The sequence below is a fragment of the Pangasianodon hypophthalmus genome, chromosome 18 (genome assembly GCF_027358585.1).
Source record: "Pangasianodon hypophthalmus isolate fPanHyp1 chromosome 18, fPanHyp1.pri, whole genome shotgun sequence".
Taxonomy (NCBI): Eukaryota; Metazoa; Chordata; class Actinopteri; order Siluriformes; family Pangasiidae; genus Pangasianodon; species Pangasianodon hypophthalmus.
Window position 1 is genome coordinate 6,325,791 of NC_069727.1, and position 20,956 is coordinate 6,346,746.

Here is a 20,956-nt window from a genome sequence, read left to right on the forward strand (position 1 = left end):
GATGGCTGGGAGGCCCGGGCGTAGTGCCTTGCAGTAGTCCAGTTTTGAGATAACAAGAGCCTGGACTAGTAGCTGTGTGGCATGAACCAGAGGACCATGCAGTTGTTGAAATGTGGTCTGCAAAGTTCAAGTGGCCATACACCAAACACCATACACTATACACCATATTCCATACACCAAACACTATATGCCATAGACCATACAGAATACACAATACACCATACACTATAGAATACATAGCATACATTATACACTATATACTATGCACCATATACTATACACTATACACCATACCGCAATGTTCTTATTTCTACAGCCATCCACTCTAATTTAGCTTTTAACAAAACTGTTTTTACTTTATTTTCTGTTTTCAGGTATTAGAGTATCTGTCTTTCTAACATGGCAAAGATTTTACAGTATTTTTCCATTAAGGTTAGTATAACAAAATATTTATAGGTCAATATATGAAAAACTTAAATATTGCCCATAATCATTTTGTTATGTTGTTGGCGTGTGTTTATTCTGGAAACATGCAGGGCAAAATAGTAGATCATTTGCAAATCACTGATATGAATGGAAAAATGGGAAAGAAAGAAATGATGGTACAGATGATTAATCAGATACTTAGCACATTGTTAATACTACCAGCTGTTATACCAGTTTACAGTGAATAAATAATGTGAAATCAGGCCTAGATAAAAGAATATGAGTATGATAAAAGGAAGTAAAAAATATATAATTGGCCCATATTTCTAATATAAATAGACATGATAATAATGGCTATTTGTAGGCCTATACAAATTATAGAAATAAAATAGAAGAATAAAAGACAAAAAATGACTAAATAAAGATAATAATAAAACTGATAAAAATACATCTAACAAATAATTAAAATATATGAATTTCTAAAAAAAAAAGCTAGACTAAAAGTAATAATAATAATAATAATAATAATAATAATAATAATAATAATTACTTAAGTGATTAATTAATAATAATTATTACTTTTTAGTATAGCTTTTTTTAGCAATTAATTACTTAGTTAACTGATTAATGAATGAATTAATTTATTGACTCATTCATTCAAATTCACTAACTGCTTTATCCTAATAAGGGTAGGGGTGGATCCATCACAGGGCATTATTATTATTATTATTATTATTATTATTATTATTATTATTGTTATTATTATTATTATTATTATTATTATTATTATTATTATTATAAATCACCCAAACCAAAAAATAAATGCATGGCCATAAATAAATGCCATAACCTCTATTTGCCTCAAATGGAAATATAAATATCACATTGACTGCTAAATGTTGCAAATTCCAAAAATAAATGCCTGTGACCTCTGCCTGCAAACTGCCCCATCACCAAAAAAATGTGAATCTCCCTGCGACCTGTAATTGCCCGAAACCCAAATATAAATACCGTCCTTACTGCTAATTACCCCCAAAGCCTTCAAAAACACATGTAGGTTGGAAAAGCCCCAAACTCGATTATAAATACGCAAATTTTATATTAACTTAAACTTTATAACTTTAAATTGCACTGTCTAGTTATTATTATTATTATTATTATTATTATTATTATTATTATTGTTGTTGTTGTTGTTGTTATCTCACTGATAAACACATTGTTCCATAACTGTGCAGTTGTATCTTTTCTCCTCACATCTGAGAGATCAGACATGCAGAAATAATTGTAAAAACAGGCTTAAAAGTCACATCCTTGCACTAAACGCAGCTCTGCGCGGTACACCGCTCGGTGTCGGCCATTAGTAGCGCGCGACACTAGAATTAATGTGACGTCAGAGGCGCTGCCAGTCAAAGCGGCACGAGCGCAGCGGAGAGAAACAGCGGCGCGCTCGCGACTCAAACTGCGCGACCTCGGCGAACCCGTCAGCATCCTGCGATCACACACACACACACACACACGCACGCGCGCGCACACTCACACACACACACACAGACTCGGAGACGGCTGATGGCGTGTTAGTCCCGGCCCGCTGCCCTCTCTGTTTCTCCTCGGGAAGATGGAGAAAAGGAAGAGATGCGCTACATGGTGTCGTCTCGCGCGCTGTGTGTCGGTGCTTTTCCTGTGCGCTCTCCCGCGGGCGCGCGCGTCAGCCAACCTGCCACCGTGTCGAGAGGTAAGCGGGGCGACAAAGGAGAGCGAGTCGGTGTGCTTTGTTTCTAGAAATGATCATACGGAACGATATTCTGTCTAACACACGATGCCGTGTACCAGCAGTGCGCGTGCACGCGCTGAAATCAAACAAATGCAAAACTTGTCTTTAATAGGGTGAGAAAATTAAACCCAGGGCCTGAATGGAAATTAGGATATGACATCAAATCATAGAGCTTTGTACAGAACTGAAAATATGACCTATCACTGACTGAACAGTGTAACAGGTCTTATGTGTGCTTTTCTGAAACCTGTAGCTTTCCAAAACAACACAGGAAATTATTATTTATTTGTTTTATTGTTGGATTAAATATATTAAAGCCTTGAGGCTATATAAACCCAAGGCTCCTATAATATGATGACGCACCACGCAGCTGACCAATCAGATTAAAGCGCACTACGCCGCTGCTTCCTTTCATGTTTCCTCTGTTCAGGTGCAGGATAAAATGTGAGGCAAAAAAATAAACAGACTAAACCTCTGTAGCTTGTTTACTCCTCATCTGATATATAAAAAATGTTACAGTACGCATTACAGCCGTCCTCTGTAGTGCAATAGGAAGTGTTTGTGAAAGAGGATTACACACACACACTCACTTCCGGTGTCCGTCGACTGAGTGTGATCTGGCAATGCGAGGTGTCTGTGAATCTTCTGTCACACCTACAGGACAGGAATAGCTGCTCTTGGACACCAGGGCTGTGCACTAATCCTGGTTCATTTCATATTTCTCTCATCAATACTAGGATTTAGAAAATAGGGCAGCTTTGGACCTCCTTCTTTCATGGTTAACAATAATTTATATGTATCATAAGCAGTTCTTAACACTGATATCATGTAGCTAATTAAAACAAATTTAGATTTTGGGATTCTATCCTGAGGCTTTAGTTTATCTAACTGCACCACTGAGTTTTCAGTATTCCTTGCTTTGGGATAAAAACATTTCAGTAAAAGGAAAACTCCACCCTGAACATCATTAAATATATTTATATTGAAATATTTGTGATGTATTTAGTGATTCTGGTGCTAGTTTGTCGGTTGGTGCTGTATTTTCATTATTCCTGTGAGAAGTTAGCAGTTATGTGGAATGCTGATGTCACAAGGGGACATTGTTGTTGCAACTGTTGTTGAGTTAAAATTGAGTTTAATAAAAGAAAAAATGTAAAACCTTAGGGATAACGGTTAAATTTCGCTGTTAGCTCATAAAAAGCAAAAGCGCAAGAGCTTCTTTTCTCACTCATTATATTTCCAGTTGCATATTAATGAGAAATCTGGTGCAGAAGAAATAAAGACAGCAAATATTGGACTCCAAGTCCCAGAATGCAATGCAGCTACCTGTATATGACACAGTGGTGTCCCGGGTTATGGCATAGACTCCGCTCAGCTAGTTAGTGATCAACAAGATGATGGGAGTGATGGCGCTGATGGCGGTATTAGCATGAGGAAGTGAGAGAGCTGGATAGAATGCTGTGTACTAAAGCGCTGCTGTATCACTCCCTTTAGGTAGAAATGAAGCGAGGGCTAAATCCCACTGGCACCATTATCAGTGGGCAGGTGAACGGCATTGTGGGAACTGTATGAAATTACCGTGAAAATGGACCAACATGTAGATGAAAGAAATTTACACTTAAAAAATAAACTCAGAATTTCATTACAGTTAAATCTTGGATGCCACTGAAGATCATGTTAGTTGTAAAGATTAATATTGCCTTGCATCATCAGCATCATCATTATTATTATCACCATTATGGCGTGCTATGATTTATGCTTCAATCCGCATGCCCTCTACATAAACCAAAATTACAGGAGCTCTGCTTTACTGCACTCTCTCTCTCTTAACACACGCACACACACACACACACACGGATGGGGGCTGGTGTAACAGCAGCAGGTGCACTGCTGAGTTAAGTGCCTCCATCTTTTCAGTGTTATAATAGCGTGCTGTAACCGAGCACTCCCTGGAGAGCAGCACCTGCCTCGGTGTAAAATAAACTGTGTGGCTCTTTAGAAAACCATTAACAGACATATTACAATTTAGCTTAGCTACACACTACCACACACTGCATGCTTTGCCTAGAACCATTTGTTTGACATAGTAATAATAATAATAATAATAATAATAATAATAATAATAATAAAGAAGTTTTCTCTTCAGACTTCTGTTTTTTTTCCCCACACAGACATGTGAGGGACCGATCATCTGATTATTGCAAGTAATTTAATTTCTCACATGCAGACTATTTATCTACATCTTGGTGTTATAAAGTTCTGTCTGGTTGAAGATAAAATGCAGGACAGAAGCGTATGAACCCCAGTGAGGTGAGTGCATCAGGTGTGTCAATGGGTTTTTGTTTGGAAGTGCTTTTGAGGCCTTGAGCAGCAGGAGAAAGTATTTTCAGTGTGTGCTTTAGACCAGAGAACACTGATTAGCATGACAGAGCTCACAGCCTTATCTGTCTGTCTACACACACAGAGAGAGAGAGAGAGAGTGAGAGAGAGAGATGTTTATGGCAGCCAGGCCTTCTGTCACCTCATTATTTTGGACTGTTATCAGTAGTATGTCAGGCTCCAATTCATTACTATTCACACACTGCTGGACAGAAGTAAGCGACTGTCATGACAACAGTCACGAGGCTCCCTGTCGTCTCCCTGGCAACTACGGTGGACCAGAAACTGTTCATGTCTGTATCACAAAGTACATGTCTGTTTAGTCAACTAAGATTTCTCAGTAATGCATTAATAAACCATAAGTACTGTTAACAAAGTAACAAAGTAAGTTAATACATGCGTTAATTGATGTTTGTTTAATAAATCAATAATCCACAATCAATATGCCATGTGTTACAGTAATTTTATCATGGTTAGGGTGTTGACATGGTTAGGCTTATTGCTGTTATAAAACAGTGACAAAAACAATATGATCAAATCCAGTGTACAATAAATCATTTATTATTAATAATATTAGCTATAAACAGTTATTCTGCCACACAATGTAGTCTGTTAACCTTACGCTTTGGCTCCTAAGCAACATAACAGACAAAGATTAGGGTATTCTATGGAAAGAATAATGGTGTAAGTGTAACAGGTTTATTGGTTTGGTGCAGTAATACAGAATTCGAGGATTCTACAACAACCTTAGCCAATCAGAGTTTAGAAGTGAAACTATCCGTTTTATAAATGTTATTGAAATATATCTGCACTGACTAATGTTCATTCCATGCACAACTAAAGTTCATATAAACTAGCAAAAAATTGTTCCTAAATGTTGATAATCTCCTGAACTCTTGTCTCCAGGTGTAAATCTTGGATCTTGCTTTTAGCTTCAGTTCTGAAGATTCCCAGTTAACAACCGCAAACATGTTCATTAAGGTGTTGTTGGCCATTATGGGCTTCATTTCACACACTGATGGGATGAATATTAGTTAATACATGTGGATTATATGGCCTATTTGGTTTAGTATGAAAAAAAGAAAATAATTAATACAAGTGTTAGTTACTTAATGTTACTTGGTGTATTAATATCAATATTAATGTATGAGTCAAACTAAACAGCACATCTCAACAAGATCATCACTAGATATGGAGGTTTTCAGAGCTAAAACCTACTAATATCTGGGAATTTCAAATACCATTTCCAACCCAAAGCAGCATGTTGTAATGTGTATAATGTTTATGCGTGTTTGTACTTTATACACCACCACTGACTCTGGGCATATCTTGAAGATACAGTACATCGTATGGTACTACATCCTAGGACTATTTATACATAGACATATAAATACAGACCTTGGATTTGTTTGCACAACACCCACCCCCCTACATTCCTATTAATATACACGGCATATCCTGTATTTAGTAATATTTATTGTACATGATAGCTTTTTCACTGCAGCTACCTCAGCTCGATGTTAATATTATATTCTTATATTTTTCTTTTACTTCTATGTACATAAATTCTGTTTTTGTGTCACTGGACAGTAAATACCATTTCACTGCACGTTGTACTGTGTATGGCTGTGTGTGTGTGTGACCAATAAAATTTGAATTTGAATATGGATGAAATGGTGGACAATGTAGTACAAATCACACAATTATCACTTTTCTATCACTAAGCCTGGATGTATGTTGTCTTCCTTGTGGCCCATGAATATTCCTGGTGTTGGTGTGTGTTTCAGGCAGACTACTACTTTGAGTACACGGAGTGTGACAGTACAGGTTCGCGCTGGAGAGTGGCCATTCCTCATCAGCAGGGCAGCTGCAGTGGCCTGCCAGAGCCTGTCAGGGGCACGGACTGCAGTAAGTCATGAACTCTGTGTGTGTGTGTGTGTTTGGGAATTAGTATATGGACCCCAGCCTCATATAATTTACAACGCTCTTGCAGTGCTGCATAAAATAAATCAGTGTGATATACAATGCAGCATTACCAAGCTGTGACTCATGTAGTAAGGTTCAGGACTTGAAATGTTTTAATGCTTTTCTCCTCCTGAGCTACAATTCCTAGATTTACCCAATTCATGATTAATCTTTTATTTTAATTACTTATTTATTTGAAGGTTATTTTATTATTCTTTTTAGAATGATTTATTCTTAGAATTTCTGCTGAATTCTTTATTTTCTCTAGCTTCTTCGCTTGTGCTGTTTTTTTTTAACTTGCCTTTTGCTCCTGTAAAGCAATTTGAGATGCATTTAATGTATGGAACATGTTATTTACATATATAAAGTTTATTATTATTAAATTATTTTTCTTTGTTTACTAATTTCATAATTTAGCCTGTGAGCATTTTCAGTAGCTAAAACATTGGACAGATGTAACTGTATATACACTGACAATCAAAAGTTTATGAACACATGAAAATCTAAAATCTGAAAATCTAACCAAGAGAAATATTTATTATTAAACGTTAGATTTTTTTTTTGAACAATGTAGATCTAATCTAATCTAATTGGGCAAAGGCCAAAATCTTAATCACTATAATGAAGCATTTGTAATTAAACACACTATATATTTATGTTTTACAGTTATTAATAGCACTGTCAGTGAGGGTTTTTTTAATCTACAGACTTAATGGCTTTACCCTCCAAATGCACTTGCCTTAGTTAATAAGTTAATAAGTTCCACAAAAGTCAATAAGCTCCACAAAAACATAAATGTTTCCTTGTTTAATTGCTGTTCTGCATCATTTTGTTTAGTCTATCACTATAATAGTGATTAAACTGTAATAAAACATAAGAAACTCCCATAGTTTAGAACCATTTCACAGGCAGTGTATCTTAAATATATAAATGTACCAGTTTGTGATGTCCGCGTGTGTGTGTGTGTGTGTGTGTGTAACAGCGTTCTCCTGTGAAGCGGGAGAGTTTTTGGAGATGTCCTCTCAGCAGTGTACCGCTTGTGCAGCAGGCTCCTATTCGCTAGGCAGCGGTGTCCGTTTCGACCAATGGGACTCCATTCCTGCCGGATTCAGCAGCTTAGCCACCTACATGGAGCCTGAGGGAGCTGGAGAGGAAACTCTGTCCTGCAACAAGTCGGTCATGTTCTTAAATAAACACAAAAATAACAAAGCACTGACTTATTTGTTTTGCTTTAGCAAGCTATTTGCATTTACTTCCCTTTGCATTATGGTGGTTATATGTGTATCTTGTGTGTGTGCATCTGTGTGTGCAGTTCCACGTGGACACCTCAGGGTACTCACTTAGAGTCAAATCGGGACGAGTGCACTGTTTCACTTGTGTATGCGGTTCATCTGATGAAACAGGGCTCAGTCTCATTCGACTACCAATATATTGACAACAACATCTTCTTTGAGTTCTTTGTGAGTTGGATTAACATTTCACACGTGATTTTTCTTCTGAATCCGAGTCTGATTTCACTGATAGTTTGGGACATTTGCTCTAGTGTAAAGCTGTTTCTGAACCCAGGTGTGGATGTGAGAACAGATCTCTGGTCTATCTGAAAATGGGGGATGGGGTTTGCCTCAGGTGTACAGGTGTACACTCATGAAAGCGTTATGCTCCTGGGCCTAGGTGTCCAATAACTTGATTTTGAGACATTACTTCTTTCTGGAAATGGCAGGGAAAGACAGGTTACTTTGTCTGTAGAAAAGTGTCTTCCATAGCCACTGAAAATGTGCTAGTGCCAGATATATGGAGTGAAGAAAGCATTAAAATGCCCATAATGTCTTGATTTATGATTATTTAAGTCCTATCATATGTTTATTTTAGCCTACCTCCCACTGCCTTAACCAATCTGCCAACAGTTAGACTCAATCAAATTTGTATTGCAGGTATATTTATTTATTATTTAGGTCCTCCTAAAGTGTCAGGGTGCAGATTTATGACAATAGTTAGCAATAAACAATAATACAGCATTGTGCTTTTCCTATATCTCTGGTAAAAACACCCTCAGAGTACCTGGGAATTACAGTGCTGTATTGTATTGTTCACCCTGTTTGTTCTTACAGATTCAGAATGATCAGTGCCAGGAAATGGACCAGTCAGCAGACCAGAAATGGATCAAACTCACGTCTAACGGTGAATGGGGAACACACACGGTCAGTGAGCTTTCTGTTTTTCTCATGTTACAAATCCTAGCTGTAGACTTCCTTTCTCTCTTTCTTTAGTTATTCATCCAAAGAGGACAATAAACATTAATCAGCATCAATATTCATGATGTAAATGTGTCAGGTGTAGCCAAATGGCTAATTATCATCTGCTGTCCCTGGGCTGGTTTGATGCATACAAACAAAAGAACAAATAAGACAAAAAATCCTCAAAGCAGCATTAAACAAACATGGTTATATAACACACTAGACACCAAACACAGTAAAAACACTTTTGTGCTTGCTGTTATAGGTGAACCTGAAGTCAGGCACTAATATCTTGTACTGGAGGACCACAGGCATTCTGCTGGGAGGGAAACCTGTGAAGCCTGTCCTGCTGAAAAACATTCAGATTGAAGGTGTGAGACATTCTGGCCTCAAATAACTTTTATTCTCCCTTTAGTCCTCTTGAGGCTAAATTTAATAAGAGTGCTAATCAGGTGTTTTAGCAACTAGTTTTACTTTCTTTGTACTAGTAAATAGCCTATGTTATATAAGTTAGCTGTTTTTAGTCATCTAGATATCATTATCAGTAAGAATGATAAACATTTAAAAATATTTTCATAAATCCTCTCAGGTTAGCTCATATTTGTTGGCTAGCAATGAAGATGATGAACATTTAAGAGATGGACTTTAAAAATCCTCTCAGAGATTTGGACTAGTTAGCTTATGTTAGCTAGCGTTAACAGTGAATATTAAAAAACTTTTAGGAATATGCTGTATATAAATCCTGTCAGGTTAGCTCATATTACCTTGTTGTCTACCATTAGAAATGAAGATGATGGACAGTAAAGAGAATGAATTTAAAATCCTCTCAGAGATCATGTCAGGTTAGCTCACATTAGCTAGCATTAACAGTGAAGATTATAAACATTTATGAACATGGCTTTTCATTTATCAGGTCATGTTAGCACATATTACCTTTTTTTGACTTACATTAGCAATGAAGATGATGGACTTTTTAGAGGAAGAATAAATTTTTCTCAGAAGTTGTGTTAGTTCATGTTAGCTAGCATTCACAATGAAGATTATAAACATTCATGAATATGACTTAAAAGTCATTTCATAAATCCTGTCAGGTGAGCTTTTATTAGCTTTTTAGCTACCATTAGCAATGAAGATCATGGACATTTAATTGAATGAGGGTTTAAAATCCTCTCGCAAGTTGTGTTAGCTAATGTTAGCAAGCATTAACAGTGAAGATTATAAACATTCATAAATATGACTAAAATCCTATAAGTAATTTTGTCTGGTTATCTCATATTACCCTGTTGGCAGGATTTAATAATTACTATGGCAGACATTTAAGAAGATACCTTTAAAATCCTCTCAGGAAGTGTGTTAGCTTATGTTAGCTAGCTGGTTAGCTTTAGTAGTGATGATTATCAACTTGAATGAATACAACTGAGGCCAGAGTACACTCGTAGGAACCTTGATGATTATTTGCATGGTTAATGGTTCCAGCTATTTAAAGAGGTTAGAAGTTTTACTGAAAGAAAAACACTCCTAGCATTAGGGATGGATTCAGAGGGACTGAAGAATCCATTAGGATGCTAGATGAATACAACATTGTATTAGTCATTGAACAAAACTGATACATACTTGAAAAATCTCTTTGTACATGCTGTCTTTGTAGCCGTCATGTTTGCAGGAAAAATAATACCAGGTAATAAATTGTGCATGTGGTAAAGTCAGCAATTACTACCAGCCTTGTTAAACTGGGATAAGTGGGTATTATTATAATTTTATAAGATTCTCCACCCAGTTCTCCACTTTGTGTTTTAAGAGGGAAAAACCCCATGAATGCACATGCAACAAGGCAACAACTCAAAACAGTAGTGACTTCTCGACTGATTTTATTATAGATGCTAAAGTCCCATGTGTGTGCTTAGTAAAAGGCAAAAAATATGGTTTGTGACAGGACGTAATGTTAGTAGATATGGCCTGTAATGGCAGAAATATTATCTTAAAGTCATTCTTGTCTGAGTAAAAAACCTTAAAGTTATTTGATGGATTGTACATTAGTCATTTCGGTGTGTGATGCAGGAGTGGCATACACGTCTGAGTGCTTCCTGTGCAGACCAGGCACCTTCAGTAAAACTCCAGGCTCGTCCTTCTGTGATCTCTGCCCCAGAAACACCTACTCGAGTAAAGGAGCTAGCTCATGCAGCCTGTGCCCAGAGACACAGTACTCCGGTACACATACACACACACACACATACACAAATACACACTGAGCTTTTCACATATTGCAAATGGTGCATTCCTTATTTATACGGTTGCATATTCTGGCGGTGTGACATTTCTCTTACTGCTACTGACATTTCTCTTACTACTCTTACTTCTCTTTCTTTAGAGGAAGGGTGGGCGGAGTGTAAGGAGAAGCCACTGTGCTCAGAGAAAGATTACTTCCAGATCCACACTGCCTGTGATGCCAACGGCAAAGTAGGACATTCATGACAAAATATAGAAACAAATAAAAATACTTTTTCAGGGATCTGGCTGGTTTTTAGTGTCCTGGTTATTTTTGTAGACACAGGTGCTGTATCGATGGGTGGAGCCGAAGGTGTGTGTGGAGGATGGAGCTAGAGCAGTCACTCTGCCCCCTTCAGGAGAGAAGGAGGATTGTCCACCGTGCAACCCAGGCTTTTATACACCCAATTCATCCACATGCCTGCCCTGTCCACCAGGGACATACTCCAACGGCACCACAGGTGCAGACACATTGCATTTTATTATCCATTCGCATGGCCAGATTGGCTTTCACACACACACACACACACACACACACACACACATTCATTTGCAGTTCAGATGATATTTGATCTGCTATGGACAGACTTGTTTTTTTTTTTTTTTTTCACCCAGAGTGCCAGGCATGTCCTGCAGGAACGGAGCCCTCATTAGGATATGAGTATAAATGGTGGAATGTTTTACCCAACAACATGAAATCCTCCTGTTTCAATGTGGGCAACTCGAAATGCGATGACATGAATGGTGAGAAGAAACATAAACGCCTTCTTTCCTGTTTAAATCTGGAAATATCTAGAGCACATTTGTTTTGTCCTTTCGAGAGAACCTTTAAAGGTTCTATGTTCTTTATAAACCTCTTATGAAGTTAAGCAATGTTAACTGCACAACAAACTCTTGAGGAACTAAGAGTTTATTTTTAAGAGCATACAGTAGAGAAATCTAATTAAAGTCTTTGTAATACAGTACCATGATTTTAATGAATCTGTAGCTCATTCTTGTGTGTGTGTGTGTGTGTGTGTTCAGGGTGGGAAGTTGCTGGGGACCACATTCGCAGTGGAATTGGAGGGTCTGATAATGATTATCTCATTCTTACGCTGCGAGTACCTGGATTTAAGTGAGTCAAAACCCTTTCAGACAAAGAACAAAGCAGCCACTGCAATGTGAAGCCCATTAAAGGAAAACTCCAGTGCTTTTCATCCAAAGCTCTATCACTGCTGTAGTGTGTGTAATGAATTAAACAGGGCCTGACAGGGCCTGCTGTTACAGAAAAATAATCAAAAACAGGGCGGTATATACCTCTTACACCACAGCATTTTGGAAACCTTTTTTTAAATTTATTGATCAATGTTATTTATTTTGTCATTTACTTATATAAGAATTACACATCATTTATTTTATCCATTTATATGTAATATTGTGTAATGTCTGTGAAACAAGTTTTAACACTTATGTTATAGCAGCTATAAACAGTCATTCCCTCACCAGCCTTTCTTTTTTCTCTCGAAGTTAATAAGACAAAAATGCAGCTTGTTATAAGTGTGAATACAACAGACAAGAAGTTTGACTGAACTGAAAAGTTTTTTACTTAAAACTTAATTATAATATACAGTAAATCTAACACTTTTTTATAGAATGCATTTGCCTTATTAAGTAGTTGTAAAAAAAAAAAGGTATTTCTAAATTAAGCTCTAATACAGTAAAAGTATTTTAAACATTTGACAGACTTCAACAACTGCTCTTAGCCTTCCATTTTAAATGAGTTTAGTGAAAGCACATTTTCTGTTCTTTTCTCTGTTCTTGTCTGTTAAAATTCTCGTCTGTGGTAATCACACATGCTCTGCAGATGACATAAAATTAAAAAAAATTTAAAAGTTTTGCTTTAAAAGTGTTTTTAATTTGAATCTCACTTGGCGGAGGCACAGCTGCTGCTGTTTAGGGGCTCATTTGTACTATGAGATATTTACTTCCTCTTTGTTGCTGTCACTTTCATAGACTTCCAACGTCTGTAGCTGGAGTCACAGCCAGCGAGTTTGGTCGAATCACATTCGTCTTTGAGACGATCTGTAGTGCAGACTGTGAACTCTACTTTATGATGGTAAGCTCATTGTGTTCAAGTTTATCTATCCTGCAACAAACTACATAAATTCATATGTAAAGTCTATATTGTGTTACTACGGGAATAGCTGTATCATTACATGCACAATGTATCAGATGATGATCAGGACATGTGATTGATTGTGTTTTTGCTGCAGGATGTGAACAGGAAGAGCACAAACGTGGTGGAGTCGTGGGAAGGCACCAAAAGCAGACGAGCATACACACACATTATGACTAAGAACGCATCTGTGTCTTACACATGGGCCTTCCAACGCACCAACAAGCCTTTAGATGTAAGAATTAGACAGATCCATGTAACACACAGATAATAACACTATTATCCAGAAACGAACAGGTCTCCATTCTGTCTCTCTCAGGTCCGTCGCTATGTGAGCGACATTGCGAAAATCTACTCCATCACCATCACGAACGCTCTGGACGGCTCGGCATCGTCCTGCCACGCCTGCGCTATGGTGAGTCAGGAGAGCGGCTCGTCCTGTGTCCCCTGCCCCGCTGGACACTTCATAGACAAAGACACCAACCAGTGCCAGGAGTGTCCTCCAAACACCTTCCTCTCTGGACATCACATCTACGGACAAGAGGCCTGCCAGCCATGCGGCCCTGGCAGTAAGAGCAATAAGGTGTGTGTGGGTGTGTGTATGTGTGCACTCATGACTACAAAGCAAGAATGAATATAAAAACATATGGTACATGTATGTATGTGTGTGCTTTCCTTGTGCAGGAGCACTCCTTGTGTTTCAGCGACTGCTCCTTCTCCCATGTGGATCAGAACCGAACACTGACCTACGACCTCAGTGCCTTAAGCTCAGTAGGGTCCATCATGAATGGACCGAGTTTCACCTCCAAGGGAACGAAATACTATCACCAGTTCAACATCAGCCTGTGTGGAGCAGAGGTATGCGCACGCACACACACACACACACACACAGCTGATACTGTGTGAACATGTGAACATGTCACTCAAATGCATTAAAAAAAGAGTAAATGAAATAAGGAGTAAAACACTTGGGCACATGCTGTAATAGGAAAAAAGTTACTGTTATGACCCCTATTTTCCTATAACAGCAAGTCCCAACGTGTTTTATTCCTCTTATACCACAAAATGATGTTCTACTTTTATAAATCCATTTATATTAACATTTAATGTTCACCACAAATTCTGAAGTTAATCGTAAGAAGCTAATCCCAAAAAAATATGTTGAGAGGGGTCGCGTAAAACTTTTATGTGCCTACAATGTCAGAATATTTCTAGCTGTTTTATGAGATTCATTCTGTCTCTCCGCTGCAGGGGAGGAAGGTGGCTGTGTGTTCGGATAACGTCACAGATCTGTCCAGCAAAGACATGCAGAGTGAATCAGCTGCCTTCAACAATTACGTACAGACTTTCATCTGCCAATCAACCATCATCCCGGCGGATGGACGGGGCTTCAGGACGGCCATCTCCTCCCAGTCCATCAGTCTAGCCGATACCTTCCTTGGTATACCACTAAGACTTGGACAAATTTTTGTATAAATATATATTCCTAATAAAATTTAAGTCATATTTTTGGGCCACCAATATCGTGTAGCAGTCGGGGTCTAATCTGATATAATCTTCATCTCAACAGTCTCTCACTCTGTTTCTTAGGAGCCACAGTTGAAAACACGCTGAATGGAGTCAGCGTTAGACCTGACATGTTCCCTGAAACTTCTCAAAGACTTCCAGATATCAACTTCTTCTATCAGTGAGTTAAAAAAAAAAAAAAAGTTTGAATGTTGTACTGTTCAAGGGAACTTCGTAAATATATTTAGCATTGGTAGTCATGATATTTGCGATTAATACACAGACTTTAGGTCTCCAGATTCAAAGAAACAATAAATATCCCTGATCTAATTCCTTCTGAGTCTCACAGCAATGCACTCTTTTAAATAATTATTAATTAAATCTGTACAATAATATTTTGGCTATTAATTGGAACCATAGAGCTTTTATTCCTGAACTTTCTGCTGACAGAATAGATTCATATTAGGATACAAGCTAACATTATTTACATGCCTACTGGGTCATTCCATATCAGTTCAGCTAGGGTTGGTGCTGCATGTCTCAGATTTTGTTCATTCTCTTTTTATTTGTTGCTTGTGACCTAAAACCAAAGTCTGTAAAGTATTTTGGCTGAATTCTAACATCACAATTTTTTGCTCCCCTGATAAATATAATATTTTCTAATTAAAAAAACGTCTTATCTGGGAAGCCATGTTTAGGATTTAATATCTCCAGAAATATTATTCTCAAATGAAATTTGGAAGACATAAATACAGACTTGTTTTCTATCTGACTAAATGCTCAGAAGTCACCACAGAAGACCAGTTTTTTTCTTATCAGTCCTCAAAATGGGGAGAAAGTGCAGAATTTCCAAACATGAGTGATATTAGTGGCTTATAGACTCCACTTTAATAGAGATATATGCTAAAAGTCACAGTTTGTGCATAAACTACTATATTTCATTGACTTTATGTCTGTCTGAACAACCAATAGAATTCAAGATATTAACAAAATTACAAGGTAAGTTTAAAAGTTGCATTATATTGACGTGCCCATGTGGTGTGTTGACCCAACAGTAGAATCATGCAAAAAAATTGCGTGAAATATGTCATGTTATTTTCCAAGCAATATCCTTATCAAAAGTAGACCTTTTAAATATTATATAAAAAATAGTAGTTATATGGTAGCAATATAGCTCTAATGCACTTCCACAGGTGGATGCTTGAAGTTAATAGCTTTGGTCATGAGACCAATTACACTACCCAAATAAACTAAAAAGTCAAAACTAAGTAAAACATAAATAATAATTAGCTTTCTAGTTGCATTTCAGTTCAAAGTCAGTCACAAGTGTGATCCAATGGAATAAATTAGTGATCGTTTAACTTATAACAGATATGACAAGATGCACATGGCAGCATTTAGTGTCCAACCTGTCTATTTTTTTATCTTGTTAAATGTATTGTGCTTTCTACAAGTTCTCCGCAGGTGACAGCATCCTGTGAACACGGTCGCAGTGCCGTCATTACACTGCGCTGTAACCCTGAGAAAGGAGAGCGTGGAGAGCTTACTGTACCTAGGTGTGTGTTTTTTTTATTAAATAGCATGTTAGGTAATAGGTAATACACTGAATATACTGAACGTTTTACATGTTTGTGTGTTTAGTAAGTGTCCTGCAGGTACGTGTGATGGCTGTACATTTTACTTCCTGTGGGAAAGTTCAAGTGCGTGTCCCATTTGCACTGAAGCAGACTACCACTCAATAGAGGGAGCGTGCAAGGGAGGCATGCAGGTGGCCTACTAGTCTTTTCCTTTAGAGGCTTTCTTTCTCTTGGAGGAATAGGTCACCCAAAAAAACATAACAAGACATATTTATTTCTCTTCCATGTGCACTAGGATATCTTGTATGTATGGAACGAGCCTAAGCTGTGCACGAAGGGTGTGTCACTCCCTGACAAAAGCTCCACCCCCTGTGAAGCAGTCCCACTATGGCTGAAGGTTGGAATAGGGGGCGGGGCATTCATAGCCGTCCTCCTCATTTCTCTCACGTGTTACTTCTGGAAGAAAAACAAGAGGTGACTAACGTGTACTAATCAAACACTAATGCCAAGCATAAGAAGCCTTTCTGACTGTCCAACCCTGTTTTGTCCCCAAAAGGTTGGAGTATAAGTATTCCCGCCTCGTGATGTCAGCCAATAAGGAGTGTGAGCTGCCAGCAGCAGACAGCTGTGCGCTGGCAGAAGGAGAGGGTGAGGACAATGAAGATGATGTCGTTTATTCAAACACTCCATCGCTGCTGGGGAAACTGAAGGCTATCGCTAGCAAGGTCAGAAACGGCATTAATATGAACGTCCACTGAGAAATCACACACTTGGGTGCATTTAATTCTACATTCAGGGTCTTGCTGTTGTGGCATGTTGAAATAAGACCTAAGAAGGAAGGAATGGATTTGAGCAGTGGTATTGGATTTGGATTTGAGTGGTATAATTGGAAAAAATGAAGGGGCTGCTGCTCTGATATCAAATCAATAAGCTCTTCTCATTCCCTTTAAAGCAAGGGAAGCATGTGATGAGGGTCATTTTTTAAAACAATAGATATCACAGTTAACCTTCACCAGCGGATTGCTGATATGAAAATTTTTTTTTTTCAAAAATATACAATGATTTATGCAAAGGAGGCTTCATCTAATTAAATATATGTAAATTTGCATACTTAATATAAAAAATCTCATCTTTGGATGACATTAGAATTAAAAATATTCATTTCAATGTGAAGACTCTTCAGAGAAAACCTTTTAGAGAACAATTTGTTGAAATTTTAGAAAACACCACAAGCTCTTGAAATTCTTTGGTCATTTTTCAGAATAAACTCTAACGTAAATCCAACTGTCAACATTTCTGAATATTCCCCAATAATATCCTTTTTTTGACAGGTCATTTAGAAACTCCAAAATATAGAAAAAGCTGATTTTCAGAAAATGATATGACATGATGGTGAAGGGGCGGAGCTTAAAGCCTTCTTGCCAGGTTTCAGCTAATATGGTGGTCAAGAGTGGAATTACAACACAAATTTGCTTTTGTGTTTTGATGTTTTTTTTTTCTTTTTTTGTGCAGTTAAAGAGAAAACATGGTATAGATGCAATTTATCCAAAAAAAGCTAAAAATACCTGTAGTGCCTTGCCTTAAAAACTAGGTTCACATGCTTACAACATAAAATTAATCTACTGAACACAATGTGGAGTAACTCTTGTGTTTTGTGTTAAACAGGGAGAAGCACCGAGCAGTGAATCAGTGCAACTGAAGTCGTCTCAGGCAGAGAAATGGGTCTGGGGGTAGAGCAATGGGGTCAGTAGGAGTGAAACAACAACAGCAACAACAACAACAACAACAACAACGCACTCTTCACAAAGAAAGGGAGAATGAGAGAGAGACTTACAGCCGGGTGCCTGGGCATTCAGGCTCTCCCGCATCTCTTAACTCATCCTAAACTGCTTTGACTAAGTTTGGACAATCTTCTGAAATTTCTCAACTGTTTACATATCTTCTAAATGCAGTGCATATACATATACACACTTCATAAGATGATCTTTTGCTCCCTAATTGAGTACCGTATATATTTAACTACACACATGATTAGACAATAGATTACACAATACAAGTGGAGAGTTGATTCTCACTGAATCATTATTTGGCTCAAACTAAATCACACACTTTATTTCTATCCACTCAGTAAAGGATATAAACATTCCAGTGAGCACTAACAGTGAGCACAGCCTAGATCATCTTCATGCTAGAACTTACAAAATACAACCTTATTATTTCTTTCCAAGAATCAGCTGTACACGTGTCAGCAGTGAGAAAGATAGGGTTGTGGGTTTTTTGCATGGTGATGTGAGCCAAGAGATCTGAGATGGACCTGTGAAGTTTTACCATATTAAAACCCATTTGCTAACCTGTGCCAAGTCAAACTGCTCTGCAAGTCAGGATGTCATATTTAAAGGATTACTGCATCCACTAATCACAAGTTAAAATAAGTGTCATTGTATCCCACAAGTCCTTCATTTCCTAATGTCAGTTTATTTCTGGTTAAATAACTGAGAGCACTTGACAGTTTTTTTTTTCCAAAGCATACTTAAAATTACAGTCGAGTGCAAAAGTTTGTATCCCCCATGCAGACATGCCAATGTTGCTAACAAGAAAATCAGAGCATACAGAAAGAAATAACTAAATTTTGCCAAAAATTTTAGCATTTATTGGTGGACCGAACGGCAAGAAAACGATGCAGAAGTTCAGGGTGATGGCTTCTCAATAATAAGCAGCTCCACCATTTTTACCATAACCCCACCCAGTTGTGTTCTACTGGCTCACAAGACCAGTGCAAAGCAAAAGTAATAACTAGCAGAAGCAAATTCTGCTTCTTCGTATGGATGAATTTTATTCATGGCCACTGATTTAGCTGAGAAAGCATAAAAATGTAGTTTTCATGATTATGCTCTCTGAAACTGGTGACACTATAGAATTTGTAGCTATAAATTCAGTTTATTTGTTGCCTTCATTTGGTTTTAATGGTGTGCAAACCTTTGCACTCGACTGTATCATGTGTAAAAACCTGTGAGAAGGTTAATAAAACTGCTTACCTTTCAACACAAATTCAGAAACTCAGACTAGATGAAAACAGCAGCCACTGTTCAGCTGACAGAGGGAGCCAGAGGCAGGCGTACCTGCGGTGCTCGTACTGCACAGAGCTAGTTTCCGCCCCTGACTACTAGAGTGCCGTGAATCCCCTTAACTATGTGTTACCATGGATACTGTGGAGGGCAAGAGCCGTAGCCTAGGTTTTCTATTTCCTGTTTTGTATTGCTGTGTATTTAGAGTTGTAAACAGTTCTTGTTTAAATATTTGTTTTTTCTCTATTCCCTTATAATGTTCAGCTAATGCTTTAATAAACTTTCAGAATGCTTTACACTCTAGTTTTGGGAGAATGTTTAAATCATGAAGTATCACAGAACTGTTCATTACTGGTATTTGCTCTGCTATTTGCACTGGTGGTGCATCTTCTTGGGGCAATGGGACCTGTAGGGGGAAAGGTAGGAAGGTAGCTCTGAAGATGAAATGAAAAATGTCCAGAACAAAAATCATCTGGGGTTCCAAAATATCTATACTCTTAGAGAAAAAGAGGAGAGAAAAAAAAAATTGATCCAACAGGAGAAAGGGCTCTTCAGTTTGTTCCTCTGTGAGAATCCTTAATCGTTCTCTATAACTCTGTAAAACTCTATAACAGCAGCCTTTCTTAAAGGCAAGCTCTTTAAAAAACTCTTGATAATGGTAGAACTGTTAACCCTTCAAAAACCCCGATGTAACAAGGTGGGGATGATTCCTAGGGTCGATCATGAGTTCAGGTCCCTCTCTGTGTAGAGTTTTGTGAATTTTCCTCCTAGTAGCCTACAGATGGTTTCCCTTTTAAAAAAGGCCCAAAAAGGTCCATCATTATCTATCCAAAAGATCCTTAAAGAACCCCTTTTATTTACTCATGTATGGGTGGTAACTTCTGACTTTGCATAGACTTTACATGACCTCAGTAAGGGTTCTTCACTTTCTAAAGGGGTTGGAACACTCATGGTAAGCAAACTGTTGTTGAAGTTTACACAGAACCTCTAAACGTCCCCCTCAGAAGGACAAACTGAAGAATCCTTAATGGTTATTTAGTTAACTTGATGAAATCAGCTTCCTTCGGTCTTGAACAGGGAAACATCTTGTCAGGCCAATCCTGACAAAATGGCCAATCCTGAGTCAGCATTCTCACTCTGAACTTCTGTCCGGTTGGGAAAAGTCAGCAGAATCTGGGGTTGAATTTGAAAAAGTACTATAAGTGGTACAGCCTTTAATTCATCATTCATTCCTTCATAATCAGTAAGCACTTTATCCTAGTCAGGGTTGCGGTGGATCCCCGTATCCCGGAATTCTGGGCACAAGATGGGAATAGACCCTGGACAAGGCGCCAGTCCATCACTGAGTGTCTCACACACATGCACGCTCACAAATTTACTTACATTTAGGGGAAATTTTAGTTTCAACACCAAACCAATACCAGCATGGTTTTGGATAGTGGGAGGAAACTGGAAAACCCAGAAAAAATCCACACAAAAGTCAGTAACCTGAGCTCAGGATTGAACTGATCCCTCCTGCAGCTGTAAGGTGATACCACTTGGCCACCTTTAATTTGTTCATACTCACTGGAAAAAGAAATATGTTTCTGCATATTGAAAGAAAATAGATTTTT

At 37.9% G+C, this 20,956-nt stretch overlaps 1 protein-coding gene across 1 annotated transcript; it reads left to right on the top strand.

Moving 5' to 3' along the window:
- Positions 1-1,830: 1,830 nt before the first annotated feature.
- Positions 1,831-19,639, top strand: elapor2b (endosome-lysosome associated apoptosis and autophagy regulator family member 2b). The gene is made up of 22 exons (XM_026923465.3): positions 1,831-2,158; positions 6,364-6,484; positions 7,524-7,713; positions 7,854-8,001; positions 8,650-8,739; positions 9,041-9,146; positions 10,834-10,983; positions 11,144-11,232; positions 11,321-11,501; positions 11,656-11,784; positions 12,064-12,154; positions 13,033-13,135; positions 13,293-13,430; positions 13,515-13,778; positions 13,880-14,053; positions 14,447-14,636; positions 14,786-14,882; positions 16,156-16,257; positions 16,343-16,469; positions 16,574-16,752; positions 16,835-17,003; positions 17,944-19,639. The coding sequence occupies exons 1-22, from the start codon at positions 2,042-2,044 to the stop codon at positions 18,010-18,012; spliced, it is 3,024 nt and encodes a 1,007-aa protein (XP_026779266.2). The 5' UTR covers positions 1,831-2,041; the 3' UTR covers positions 18,013-19,639.
- Positions 19,640-20,956: the final 1,317 nt, after the last annotated feature.

Coding starts and splice junctions, on each gene's coding strand:
- elapor2b (XM_026923465.3), top strand. CDS start 2,042: ATGGAGAAAAGGAAGAGATGCGCTACATGGTGTCGTCTCGCGCGCTGT. Junction 13,779..13,879: donor CTGGCAGTAAGAGCAATAAG/GTGTGTGTGGGT, acceptor TTCCTTGTGCAG/GAGCACTCCTTGTGTTTCAG. Junction 17,004..17,943: donor TGAAGGCTATCGCTAGCAAG/GTCAGAAACGGC, acceptor TGTGTTAAACAG/GGAGAAGCACCGAGCAGTGA.